Source organism: Girardinichthys multiradiatus, chromosome X (assembly GCF_021462225.1).
Source record: "Girardinichthys multiradiatus isolate DD_20200921_A chromosome X, DD_fGirMul_XY1, whole genome shotgun sequence".
Taxonomy (NCBI): Eukaryota; Metazoa; Chordata; class Actinopteri; order Cyprinodontiformes; family Goodeidae; genus Girardinichthys; species Girardinichthys multiradiatus.
In genome coordinates, this window is record NC_061817.1 from 38,905,643 (window position 1) to 38,919,489 (window position 13,847).

A 13,847-nucleotide genomic window follows, 5' to 3' on the forward strand; every position below is an offset into this window, starting at 1 on the left:
ATTCAATTCAATTCAAAAATACTTTATTAATCCCAAAGGGAAATTAAATGTTGTTAAGTGCCTTGCCCAGGAGCATACCGACATATGACTGGGAAAAGCTGCATTTAAACCTGCAACTTTTGGATTTAATTGTAGCTTCAGCTTCCTGTTATTAGCTGACAAGATGACTACTCTTCCCACTGAGCCACAGTCCCACAACCATACCTAATAAAATGTCCGGTATTATTACATGGATCTCAAAAAGTCTTCAAGGCTAAAATAAAATGTTTTTTAAGTAGAGTTTTAGCTCTGTAAGGTGAAAAGGCAAGACAAGCTGTTTGTTTCAATCTGTACTAAAACCTTAAAAAAACCAGCAACTGCAGAGAGAGCTGCATCTACATCTGCCCTCTGAATCACAACTGACTTCTTGTTTAATTTAGGAATTAAGCAGCAGAACTTTGTGCTGATTTTATTGTAAACTTTAGAAGTTTCCTGACTTACAGGACCAATCTGTGTGCTGCACATATTACTCAGGTTACTGATGCTAAATCTTTATGGGGACAGATTTCTCAGGCTTTGTTTCTGTTATTGACAGATGTGAAGATGTCAGCACTGCATCATCGACCAACCACATCAGACCCGGCTGCACTGCAGTCCAACCTCCAGAACATGTTCAGCTCTGTGAAAGAGGGTTGGTTGGGGAAGCGTCATGAGGAAGTTTCATGTTGCATGGATCCAGAGCTGTACATCACAGAGGAATGGGATCAGCGTGAGATCACAGGCTCAGAAACAGAAACATCTAAACCTGTGAAAGTCAGCGACATGTTTCAACATCTTTCCAGAAGAGGCAACTCCTGCAGAACAGTTGTAACCAAAGGGAGTGCTGGTATCGGTAAATCCTTCCTTGTGCAGAAGTTTATATTGGACTGGGCTGAAAAACGAGCCCATCAAGAATTTCATCTGGTTTTCCCTTTTGATGCTCGTCAGCTGTGTTTATGGAGAGGAGAAAGGTTCAGTTTGGCAGAGCTAATTCACACGTGTGTTCCAGGAATGCCATCCAGTGGCATTACGGCAGAGATGCTTAATGACATATTCACAAGAGAAACCAGAAATGACAAAAGTGAATTTAAACTTCTGTTTATCATTGATGGTGTAGATCAGAATCTCCTTAAATTTGATTTTATCAGCAGGACAAATGCGTCTGATGTAATAAAGTCACCCAGAGTAGAAGTTCTACTGACTAATCTCATTACGAAGAAACTGCTTCCCTCTGCTTGCCTCTGGATAACTACACATTCTGCAGAACCCAATCAGATCCCTCCTGAGTGTGTGGACATGGTGACGGAGCTCAGAGGATTCAGTGACCCGCAGAAGGAGGAGTACTTTCGGAAGAGATTCAGAGATGAGTTGAAGGCCAGTAGGTTTATCTCCCACATTAAGACATCCCAAAGCATCCACATCATGTGCTACATTCCAGCGTTTTGCTGGATCACTGCTGCAGTTCTGGAGGATGCATTGGAGACCAAAGAGAGAGGAGAGCTTCCCAGCACCCTGACAGAGATGTATACAGAGTTTCTGATGGTTCAGATCAACCACACAAAGAAAAAGTATCATCCTAAAAAGTGCATCCAGTCCATCAAGTCTCTGGCCAAACTAGCCTTTCACCAACTCCTGAGAGATAACAAGGTGTTTACTGAGGAGGACTTAAACAGCTGTGGTCTCAAGGTGAGAACTGCATCAGCGTACGCAGATTGGTTCACAGAGATCTTCAAGCAGTTTTCTGGAAAGAGGACAGACAATTACCAGGAGAAGGTTTTCTGCTTTTCTCACTTCAGCATTCAGAAGTTTCTTGCTGCTTTTCATGTGATTACTTCACTGCTCTCTGACAACAAAAATGTGATGTCTGTATCATGGATGACAGTTGACAACTGGCTCCTCCGTTTCAGGAGAACGTCTACAACAAAAGTTCATAAAAAAGCACTGAAAACAGCCTTGAAAACCCCAAATGGAGAGCTAGACTTGTTCCTACGATTCATCATGGGTCTTTCTCTGCAGACAAATCAGCTTCTCCTACATGACCTACTGACACCAACAAGAAGCACCTCAAGGTCCAACCAGAAAACAATCAAATACATTAAGAGAAAGATCAGTGGAAGTAAATCCCCAGAAAAAATGATAGTTATGTTTCACTGTCTGAATGAGCTGAGGGATGACTCTGTCGTGGAGGAGATCCAAAAGTCTCTGAGATCAGGAGGTCTCTCCGCAGACAAACTGTCTCCTGCTCAGTGGTCAGCTCTGATCTTCATCTTACTGTCATCTGAAAAACATCTATATCAGTTTGACCTGAAGAAATACTCTTCTTCAGATGAGGTTCTGCTGCAGCTCCTGCCAGTTCTGAAAGTCTCCAGCAAAGCTCTGTGAGTACACACAATGTATTATAGCTAGCAAATGTAAAGTAAGTCGTTACATGTTACAGTTGTCACTAGAGGTTAGAAACATCTTTTTAGTTTTAAGCTGCTAAAGCTGCTCTAGAGAGTTTTCTGGTGTGGTCAGCTAACTGTAAGTAAATAACAATCTGTGGAATATGATCATAAGATACCAAGTCAAGCTGCATTCAGCCAATTTATGATATGATGTTGCGTGTTTGCAACCGCTGACCAGGGTTAACAGTAGACTCATGGAGATTTGCTTTCATGAAGGTAAATGTTAATATATCCTTTATTTGAGTGGACATCTAGGAGTTAGTGTATTATTCATTAGTTTTTCGTAATAATTGCACTGTTTTTAATCTGATAAAAGCTGTTTAAGGAATTGTTTTGTGACAAATATCCTAATTAGTGAACTTTGTTTTTACCTGTTTATTTTATAGAAGGCAGAGTTAAGTACACCCAATCACATGGCAGGAGCTCTCTGCATTCAGGCATCTAGACATGCTTCTAAAGTTCAACATAAGGACCAGAATGGGGAATAAATAACTTTGAATGTGGCATAGATGTTGAAGCCAGAAAGGCAACAGCAGCTCAATAACTTGTTACAGCTGTCTCTGAAGGCACAACATGTCAAACCCTGTAGCAGATGAGCTTCAGCAGAAGAAGAACACCAAATGCAACTCCTGTCAGCTAAGAACAGGAAGCTGAAGCTACAATTAAACACAGATTCACTCAAACTAGACAATAGCAGGATAGAGAACCTTTACCTGGTCTGATGAGTCTTGGGGAATATGTTCTTGGCTACATTTGCATCCCTAGTGTACCAAATGAGTTTCATTTAAACACCACAGCCTACATGAGGGTTGTTGGTGACCATGTCCATCCTTTTATGGCTGCAGTAGACCCATCTTCTGATGGCTACTTCCAGCAGAATAATGGACCATGTCACCAAGCTCAGATCATCTCCTACCAGTGTCTTGACTTCACTGTTTTTAATGACCCCCAAAGTCCCGGTCCAACAGAGGACCTTTGGGATGTGGTGGAACCAAAGACTGTCATCATCAATGTGCAGCAGATAAATCTGCAGCAACTGTGTGATGCTGTCTTGTCAATGAACCATGAAGAAAAAAGCTATTCTAAAAGCATGTTTGCAACCGCTGACCAGGGTTAACAGTAGAATCATGGAGATTTGCTTTCATGAATGAAAATGTTAATATATCCTTTATTTGAGTGGACATCTAGGATTTAGTGTATTATTCATTAGTGCTTTGTAATAATTGCACTGTTTTTAATCTGATAAAAACTGTTTAAGGAATTGTTTTGTGACAAATATCCTAATTAGTGAACTTTGTTTTTACCTGTTTGTTTTATAGAACCATGTCCAATGGAAGTTTAATATGAATTAGTCTGAACAGTGTTTAATAAAACTAAAAAGCCTCAACTGCAGCCTCATCTTTACCTGGATACTTGCAGATTTCATCTAAGAATACCCAGCCATTAGTTCATAGGGAACCGGTGAAACAAGATGCAAAAACCAGAAAAAAGTATACAAACCAAAAAAAAGGAATGAATTCAAACCAGAAGGTGAAGAACAAACTCAAAAGAGTAAGAACAAGGAAACAGGAAGTAATAAGAACACAAACCTAAAACAAACAGATTTCAAAATAAAGGGAACAGAGATCTACAGTAACTACAGACCGCAACTCAGATCCGAATAGAAATACATGAAAATATTTAAAACTCTGGAGGCAGATATTTAGAACACAATCTGAAAGCTAGGAAGATAACTATCCTGCAGATCTAATGAGCATATGTCCCCTGGTGCTTGCAGGGTTGTTGGGTGAGAGTATAAAAACTTGTATATTATTTTACTTACAATTATATATTGAATAATGTTTTCAATAATTAGTCATGCCCCAAGCAGTGTAAGACTAAAAGAAGAAATAGGACACATGAAGATCCTATTCACAGCCTGGAATAGATAAAAAAATTGAGATTATCGTGAGTTTTACATATTAAATCTAAGACAATTCATTCAAAATGTGCATATTTTACATCTATGATATCCAATAGGCTGGAACGCATTACTAAATCTAATTTTATGAGTGTTTGTAATTGTTTCACTTATAGTGAGAATATGTTGTGAAAGGCCAGTTTCCAAAGCTCTGTACCAACAGTTTCAAGCTGCATGGTACTGAAGGACAATGTTGGGTGAGATTAAGCAAAACAACTGGACACTTTTCCAAAGGTCTGACTGTTATCCTCCTTTTGATGGAGAATACTTTCAGCCTTCTAACATCATTAAATCAAAGAAAACTAGATTTGCTTAGTGATATAAGCAGTTCATTGTGTTGGTGTGCATTGTGAATAATAATAATAATAATATCTCTGTCTGAAACAAAAATGTCTGGTTTTATGTCGGAGGAAGGACAACTAACAGACAATCCTAACTTCTGTTTTAGGTTAACTGGCTGCAAATTATCAGTGGGATCCCTTGAAGTTCTGTCTCTGGTTCTCAGCTCTCATTCATCCAGTCTAAAAGAACTGGATCTGAGTAACAACGACCTGCAGGATTCAGGAGTGAAGCTGCTTTCTGTTGGGCTGCAGAGTCCAAACTGTAAACTAGAGACTCTCAAGTAAGTCTACCAGTATTAGTATGATGTGGTGTCAGTTAAATCTGTTCGTAATAACTTTTAAATCTTTTTGTGTAGAGATTAAATGCTGTGAAAAGTATTTCCCCCTTAAAGGTTTATTTGGCTTTAGATGTTCTTGTCCCACCTAATTGTTTCAGACCATTAAATATACAGTATGTTAATATTAAAGATAACCGGAGTAAATACAAAAAAGCATTTTCAAGTGATAACTTCATTATCGGACAATGCTGTAACAACCTTTAAAGAATGTGTTCCACTTTTGATTTCCTCATTATCACAGAAAAACTCAGTGGAGGGCAATAATTTTGTTTCTTCCCCTTCAGCAAATTGATTCTCTTGTTCATAGTGTTACTCCATCATTGCGTGGTGCATTAGACAATGCAGCCCCCTTGAAAAATAAGGTAATTATTCATAGGAGGCTAGCTCCCTGGTTTAATTCAGAGCTGCGTACCTTAAAGCACAATGTTAGAAAATTGGAGAGAAAATGGCGCTCTACACACCTAGAGGATTCCTACTTAATCTAGGAAAATAGCCTTATGTTGTATAAAAAGACACTTCGCCAAGCTAGAACAGTTTATTTCTCATCATTAATAGAAGAGAACAAGAATAATCCTAGGTTTCTCTTTAGTACAGTTGCTAAACTTACACAGAGTCATAGAACTGTTGAGGCATCCATTCCCTTAGCTCTTAGCAGCCATGACTTTATTGGATTCTTCTTAAATAAAATTAATTCTATTAAAAATAAAATCTTTGACATACTCCTGAAGATGATTACTTACTCCTCAGCAAGTGAGACAACATTAGAAGTAACTGTAGAACCTGATCTGTATTTGGACTGTTTTGATCCTGTGGAGCTTCCTGAGTTATCAGAAATATTAGCTTCATCTAAACGTTCAACTTGTATGTTACACCCAATCCCAACCAAATTATTTAAGGAAGTGTTCCCTCTGATAACCAGCCTCATTTTAGATATGATTAATCTATCTTTAGTAAATGGATCAGAACCACAGGTTTTTAAGGTGGCTGTAATTAAACCTTTACTTAAGAAACCTTCGCTTGATCGAGATGACTTGAAAAATTACAGACCTGTATCCAATCTTCCAGTCTTATCTAAAATTCTTGAGAAAATTGTTGCTAATCAAATGTGTGAGCATTTACACAGCAATGACCTGTTTGAAGAGTTTCAGTCAGGCCTCAGAGCTCATCATAGCACTGAAACAGCTCTGCTGAAAGTCACTAATGATATTCTTCTAGCCTCAGATAATGGACTTGTGTCTGTTCTGGTTCTGTTAGATCTCAGTGCTGCATTTGATACAGTCGACCATAATATTCTCTTAGAAAGGCTGGAATATGCTGTAGGGATCAGGGGAACAGCGCTAGGCTGGTTTAAATCTTATTTGTCTGACAGATTCCAGTTTGTTCATGTAAATGATAAATCATCTTTAAATTCCAGGGTTAATTGTGGAGTACCACAGGGTTCAGTACTTGGACCAATTCTCTTTACTATATACAGTACATACCAAAAGTTTGGACACACCTTCTCATTCAAAGAGCTGTCCTTATTTTCATGACTATGAATATTGTAGCTTCACACTGAAGGCATCAAAACTATGAATTAACACATGTGGAATTATATACTGAACAAAAAAGTGTGAAACAACTGAAAATATGTCTTATATTCTAGGTTCTTCAAAGTAGCCACCGTTTGCTTTGATTACTGCTCCGCACACTCTTGGCATTCTGTTGATGAGCTTCAAGAGGTAGTCACCTGAAATGGTTTTCACTTCAAAGGTGTGCCTTGTCAAGTTTATTAAGTGGGATTTCAAGCCTTATAAATGGGGTTGGGACCATCAGTTGTGTTGTGCAGGAGGTGGATACAGTACACAGCTGATAGTCCTACTGAATAGACTGTTAGAATTTGAATTATGGCAAGAAAAAAGCAGCTAAGTAAAGGAAAAACAAGTGGCCATCATTACTTTAAGAAATGAAGGTCAGTCAGTCCGAACAATTGGGAAGACTTTGAAAGTGTCCCCAAGTGCAGTCGCAAAAACCATCAAGCGCTACAAAGAAACTGGCTTACATGAGGACCGCCCCTGGAAAGGAAGACCAAGAGTCACCTCTGCTGTGGACGATAAGTTCATCCGAGTCACCAGCCTCAGAAATCGCAGGTTAACAGCAGCTCAGATTAGAGAACAGGTCAATGCTACACAGATTTCTAGCAGCAGACACATCTCTAGAACAACTGTTAAGAGGAGACTGTGTGAATCAGGCCTTCATGGTAAAATAGCTGCTAGGAAACCACTGCTGAGGACAGGCAACAAGCAGAAGAGACTTGTTTGGGCTAAAGAACACAAGGAATGGACATTAGATCAGTGGAAATCTGTGCTTTGGTCTGATGAGTCCAAGTTTGAGATCTTTGGTTCCAACCACCATGTCTTTGTGCGGCGCGGAAGAGGTGAACGGATGGACTCTACATGCCTGGTTCCCACCATGAAGCATGGAGGAGGAGGTGTGATGGTGTGGGGGTGCTTTGCTGGTGACACTGTTGGGGATTTATTCAAAATTGAAGGCATACTGAACCAGCATGGCTACCACAGCATCTTGCAGCGGCATGCTATTCCATCCGGTTTGCGTTTAGTTGGACCATCATTTATATTTCAACAGGACAATGACCCCAAACAAGGGCTATTTGATCGAGAAGGAGAGTGATGGGGTGCTGCGCCAGATGACCTGGCCTCCACAGTCACCGGACCTGAACCCAATTGAGATGGTTTGGGGTGAGCTGGACCGCAGAGTGAAGGCAAAAGTGCCAACAAGTGCTAAGCGTCTCCGGGGACTCCTTCAAGACTGTTGGAAAACCATTTCAGGTGACTACCTCTTGAAGCTCATCAACAGAATGCCAAGAGTGTGTGGAGCAGTAATCAAAGCAAAAGGTGGCTACTTTGAAGAACGTAGAATATAAGACATATTTTCAGTTGTTTCACACTTCTTTGTTCAGTATATAATTCCACATGTTTTAATTCATAGTTTTGATGCCTTCAGTGTGAATCTACAATATTCATAGTCATGAAAATAAAGACAACTCTTTGAATGAGAAGGTGTGTCCAAACTTTTGGTCTGTACTGTATATGCTTCCAATAGGTAAAATTATCAGGCAGCATAGAATAAATTTTCACTATTACGCTGATGATACTCAGCTTTACTTATCCATAAATCCTGATGAGCCCACCAGTTAGATAGACTACAAGAATGTCTTGAAGACATAAAAACTTGGATGACTTTAAATTTTCTGCTTCTAAATTCAGACAAGACAGAAGTTGTCTTTGGACCGGAGTCTTTAAAAAAGAAACTGCTTAGTCAATCACTTAACCTGGATGGTGTAACAGACCCAGGCTCTGAGCCTGTTAAACAGATTAAATGTTCCTGTAAAACACAGGGAAATGATGAGACAGATGACTGGTGAAGTTTCACTAGGCCTTGCTTCTGCCATATTTATTAATACAGTCACATGTATTTTCAAACTGCAGCATAATAGCTGTCTTTCATATGCAAAGGAAATATCTATAATCCTTTTCATCATGTACAGTGGCCTTTAAATCATAAGTAATTCAATTGCCCTTTACCTGACAATTCACCATATATGAATTACATGTTTTTAATACTTTTACCTTATTTATTCCACTCTTTACCGACATACCTTTTTATACTCGCAGCTGGACTGTTTAACGTACACCAGTGCTTAGTATAGAACTGTCTAGTTTACTAGCTCACAGACTGCATGGGACTAACACATGTATCCTGGCACACTTAGCTATAGCTTTTAACATTCTCAGTATGCTTCTTTAGGACTAGTAAACATATGTTGCTCACGGCCATGGCATGTTAACATTAATACACAACGTCAGAATACAAAACGGAGCTTGCTTAACTAAAAGGAGCTTGAAATAAGTACACAATTTATTCAAAATGGCACCCACAGTGTTGCCCTTTAGTCTTTTCACCTCGCTCAAAACGTAACAAAATACAGCGTTTACCAACTGATTTACACATTCACATTTAACTGTGTTTCTTACAAGTATTTTAAAACTCCTTTCATGTGAATTTAACTGCTACTAATCTGTAAAACACAGGGAAATGATGAGACAGACGACTGGTGAAGTTTCTCAATGCCTTGCTTCTGCCATATTGGAGATGGAGACCTATAACCTCGCTTTTCTGTCTCACAGAGCACTGCGCCACCTTCTGGCATTGGGGTGTAACTACAACTTAAACAAAGTCATCCCCAAAGCCACACCTCTACCAATGATCCACATGGCCCTGTCTTTCAGTGTTTAACCCTTTCTCTCTCCTAGACATGGCTACTGACTGAGCTTCTACTGTGACTAACTCTATGTTCTCTCTTTCAGACTCTAACCTTGAAAACTGGCTCAGAGTTTATCTGTTCTTTCTTTCTAGATGAAACGACTAAAGGAGCTACATCCATTAACATTTACTTTTCCTTCCCATAGAAAGTACTCCTGGATCAGTGCTTCTTTGTTCTCTTTGTGTCTTTGCTCTGTTCTCTCAAACCCCCAGTCGGTCGTGGCAGATGGCCGCTCACACTGAGCCTGGTTCTGGTTCTGCTGGAGGTTTCTTCCTGTTAAAAAGGAGTTTTTCCTCTCCACTGTCGCTACATGCATGCTCAGTATGAGGGATTGCTGCAAAGTCAACACCAGTGACTGTCCACTGTCTCTACATGCTCATCCAGGAGGAGTGAATGCTGCAAGTCACTGACTGGATGCAATCTGCTGGGTTTCCTTAGATAGAAAAACTTTTTATCCAATTTGAATAAATAACTGAATCTGACTGCACTGTTCAGTGGTTACGATTAATTGGAATGTATGAACCTGACTTTTGTGAAGTGCCTTGAGACGACATGTGTTGTGAACTGGAGCTATATAAATAAACTGAATTTAATTTAATTTAATTTAATAAGGGGAAAAAACTAACCAAACCACAATGACTCTGTGTGAAAAAGCAATGATCCCCTAAAAATAATAACTGGTTGTTTCACCAAAAGCTGCCATCAGGTTTTTTGATAAATGGCAATGAATATTTTACTTTACTGTGGAGGAAAGTTTTCTGGTAGAAAGCATAATTCATACATCAGTTTATTACAAACTGTTTAGGTCTTAAAGCAATAGAGCAGCTCCAAACAGTCACATTACCACCATGTTTGACTGTAGACAATTGATTTCTTAAATCATGCATTATGGGCTATATGTTTGCCCAGTGGTTAGCACTGTTGCCTTGCAACAAGCTGATCTCGGGTTTAAATCCTTGCCTGACATCTTTCTGTATGAAGGTTGCATGTTCTCTCCGTGCATCTTGGTACAATTCTATCTTATCAGTCCACAGATTATTTCCCAAAGGTCTTGGTCATCCTCAGGTTGTAAATATGAGACGTTTTGGTCAGCAGTGGTTTTGGCCTTGTAAAATATTGCTGAATCTAGACCTCTGACCTCAACTGAGGACTTGAGGTCTGGATGAGTTGTTGATGACCTCTTGGACTAAGTTTGGTAGGAAGGACCCCTGGAAAGATTCACCTTTCATGTTGTCTCCATTTGTGTTTCATGTCTCTCATTGTGGTTCTCTGGAGTCCCAAAGCTTTATAACTAGCTTTGTAACAGTTTCCAGACTCATAGATATTAGTGACTTTGTTTCCTATCTGTGTTGCCTTTTTGAGATCATTTACCAACTTCATGTTGTCTGAAAAGTTTCATATAACTGATGTCTTGATTCTACAGGTCTGCCAGTACCCATGCCTGGGTCCAGCTAGTGAAACTCATATTTCTAAAACAAGCATAAATAATCACAGTTTTTTCATGATTTTAAAAAGAAGATATGTTTTTCATAAAAGCACAAGTTGGTTCATATGGTTTATTTCAAACAGGTTCTATTTAAAGGATGTCTTGATTCTGCAGGTCTAGCATTTATCGGACCTGAGTGAAATTGAGCTTTGCTCTCCAGAACATCTGGTTAATCACATTTTGGGGATGTTTCAAAAACTATTTGAAAACAGTTTTTGCAATTATTATCATCTTCTGTTATTAACATAAGTTTGGTGATCTAAAAAATCTAAACTTTATAATGTAACATTTTTACAGCATTGTAAATATAAAAACATTAACAATTAACAATGTGTTTGGAGTTAGGAAATCCTCGGGGCAGGGCTGTTCAGGTGTATGTTTATGATGATTATGTTGAGCCCAAAATACAGAATAAGTCAACTTTTGTTGTTTCCTTTTATTTTATTCAGTTTCTTGAACTGAAGCTTTTTTCTAATCATGCAGGATGTCTGGCTGTTTGATCACAGAGGTTGGTTGTGATTTTCTGGCTTCGGCTCTGAGTACCAACCCCTCCCATCTCAAAGAACTTGACCTGAGTTACAACCATCCAGGAGAGTCAGGGATGAAGCAGTTAGCAGCTGGACTGAAAGATCCACTCTGGAGACTAGAGACTCTTAAGTATGGACAGACACACTGGCTTGTCATAACATTTTAAACAGCAGACTAGTGCAGAAGATGAGAGAAAGATCTCGAAGTTTTGATTAGCCAAGATCTTTAGCCTCATTCTCTGAACTGATGGAGTTTTGTCCTCTCTCCACAGGTTGGACAACTGTGGTGAGCAGAGGCTGCACCCTGGAATCAGGAAATGTAAGTTACTATGATCACTTTGACTTGCAGATGTACAACGAGCATTAAAAAGTCATTCATAACGTGATCACAAATAGCTTTTCTAAGCTCTATGAGTCGAATGACTAGCCAGTCCACTGTCTTCTACTTTTTTATCTTTAGATAAAATCCTTAGCTGGTCATTAGATCATAATCTCTATCTGTATGAATAGGGTTTGATTATTGGCTGGGAAGGATTATTTATTGATTGATGTTTTAATTACAACCGTTCATCTCTTTGGATCTTTGGGACCTTATTTGTGGGCCATTCATGCAGTCATGAGCTTCTCATCAGAAGTGAATCTGTTTGCGGGGTACATGAACACAGTCTTAGCTGTGGTTTCTTGGTTTCTCCATCAGATGCCTGCGAACTAGAGCTGGACTCAAACACAGCACACAGAAGCCTCAAATTGTCCAAAAGCAAGAGGAACATGACATTTTCAGAGAACCAGATGTATCCGGATCACATCGAAAGATTTAACTTCTGGCCCCAGGTGCTGAGTAAAAATCCTCTGACCAGTCACTGTTACTGGGAGGTGGAATGGCATGGACTGATTTATATAGCTGTAAGTTACAGGAATATCAGCAGAAGAGGACATGGTAACGAGTCTCTGTTTGGAGGAAATAAGGAGTCCTGGAGTCTGGCGTGCTTCTTTAACCGTTTTGCCGTGTTCCATAACAAAGAGTGTCAAGAAATACGATTTGCCTCAAATGTCTCTAACAGAGTAGCAGTGTATGTGGACTGTCCTGCTGGCATTCTGTCCTTCTACATGGTCTCCTCTGACTCACTGATCCACCTCCACACCTTCAACACCACATTCACCGAACCTCTTTATGCCGGATTTGGATGTGATCGGGATAGGCTACTTAACTTCCTAAATTTTAGCTGTTCGGTGTCTGTGTGCCCCCTGTTGGTAGATGAGTCTGCAAAACTTGCTAGTAAATAAGTACCAACTATTTAGGTAGAAAATATGATGTTTAATGTCTACTCATGTTAAAATTAGAATAAACTTTTACATATGTCTGGGTCCTTTTGTACAGTATAAGCAGGAGTCTTATGTTCTTTCTTGTGACTATTGAAATCTTGACTGGTTCCCAGTGGGATGAAAGACTGTGTCTATGTTTATTCAGTGAAATGTCTTTCTTTTGAAAACCAACATTTTTGATGCAGGAATGTTTTTCCAAAAAAAAACAGCCAAGGTCACATTCACTGTGCAGAGCAGGGACTAATTAATTAAAGGAAAACCAAACTGAGCAATAACCAACCTTCAAACCACTCACAGACCTTGCTGCATGTAAAATATGAAATTATTATGTTTATTGTTGAATACATGTATATTTTTCTGTTGGGCCTTTCAAAGGTAAGGTAAGTGAGAACATTTATTCTGGTGTTTCTAAGTGTCTCTCAAAAGGCCACTCAGCAAAATGTAGAAAACAGAATTAACCCTAACTGTGCCACCTTAACATCTCAGCATCATCTACTGGAGATGATTGGGTTGGGCCTCCATGTTAAAGCAGAAATCACAGAACTCTGAAAAAAAAGAGAAAAGGTCATCAGACGTGGGGGTAACCTAAATTCTGCTCCTTTGAGTCCAAACCTGATGGTACCTGTCCAAGTTTCCATGGAACCCAGGCACATCTGTAGACTCTGTGCAACCATGATTTCCTGTGTCACATGACCTTACCAATGCAATCAGCAAAGGACAGTCATCAAATGCTGAGTAATGAAGATGTCACAAACGCTCCTTTGTTGCCTACAGCATAATTACACCTTTGATAGCTCAGCGTTTAACTGTTTTTTTACACATGGAGGAAAATAGTACATTTTTATGTGTTTTAAGTTGTTTATATAAAATGTATTTTAATTATTAAAATTTGAAAGTTTTAATACTCACCAACTCCATCTTTTTCTGTGGTCGGGTAAATGGGATCAGGACCATTAGAACTCTTTATTTCTGACATAATGTACAGTCATATTCAATAAATTACAATCTGACAAATGAGCCTCAGGCTGTGTAATGAGTCTTTATAATTTGTGGTGAAGTAAAGCCTTAATTTGTATGTCATGTGTA

General features: G+C 39.2%; 1 protein-coding gene across 1 annotated transcript; it reads left to right on the forward strand.

The window, feature by feature from the left end:
* The first annotated feature begins 582 nt into the window (after positions 1-582).
* LOC124862500 (NACHT, LRR and PYD domains-containing protein 3-like) lies at positions 583-13,220 on the forward strand. The gene is made up of 5 exons (XM_047356454.1): positions 583-2,396; positions 4,871-5,044; positions 11,395-11,568; positions 11,711-11,757; positions 12,136-13,220. The coding sequence occupies exons 1-5, from the start codon at positions 583-585 to the stop codon at positions 12,720-12,722; spliced, it is 2,796 nt and encodes a 931-aa protein (XP_047212410.1). The 3' UTR covers positions 12,723-13,220.
* The last annotated feature ends 627 nt before the right edge of the window (positions 13,221-13,847 follow it).

What these genes read in the sequence shown, in the direction of transcription:
- LOC124862500 (XM_047356454.1), top strand. Translation starts at nt 583, where the DNA reads ATGTCAGCACTGCATCATCGACCAACCACATCAGACCCGGCTGCACTG. An exon ending in AAAGTCTCCAGCAAAGCTCT is followed by an intron (nt 2,397 to 4,870) that starts GTGAGTACACAC and finishes CTTCTGTTTTAG; the next exon opens with GTTAACTGGCTGCAAATTAT. An exon ending in GCACCCTGGAATCAGGAAAT is followed by an intron (nt 11,758 to 12,135) that starts GTAAGTTACTAT and finishes TTTCTCCATCAG; the next exon opens with ATGCCTGCGAACTAGAGCTG.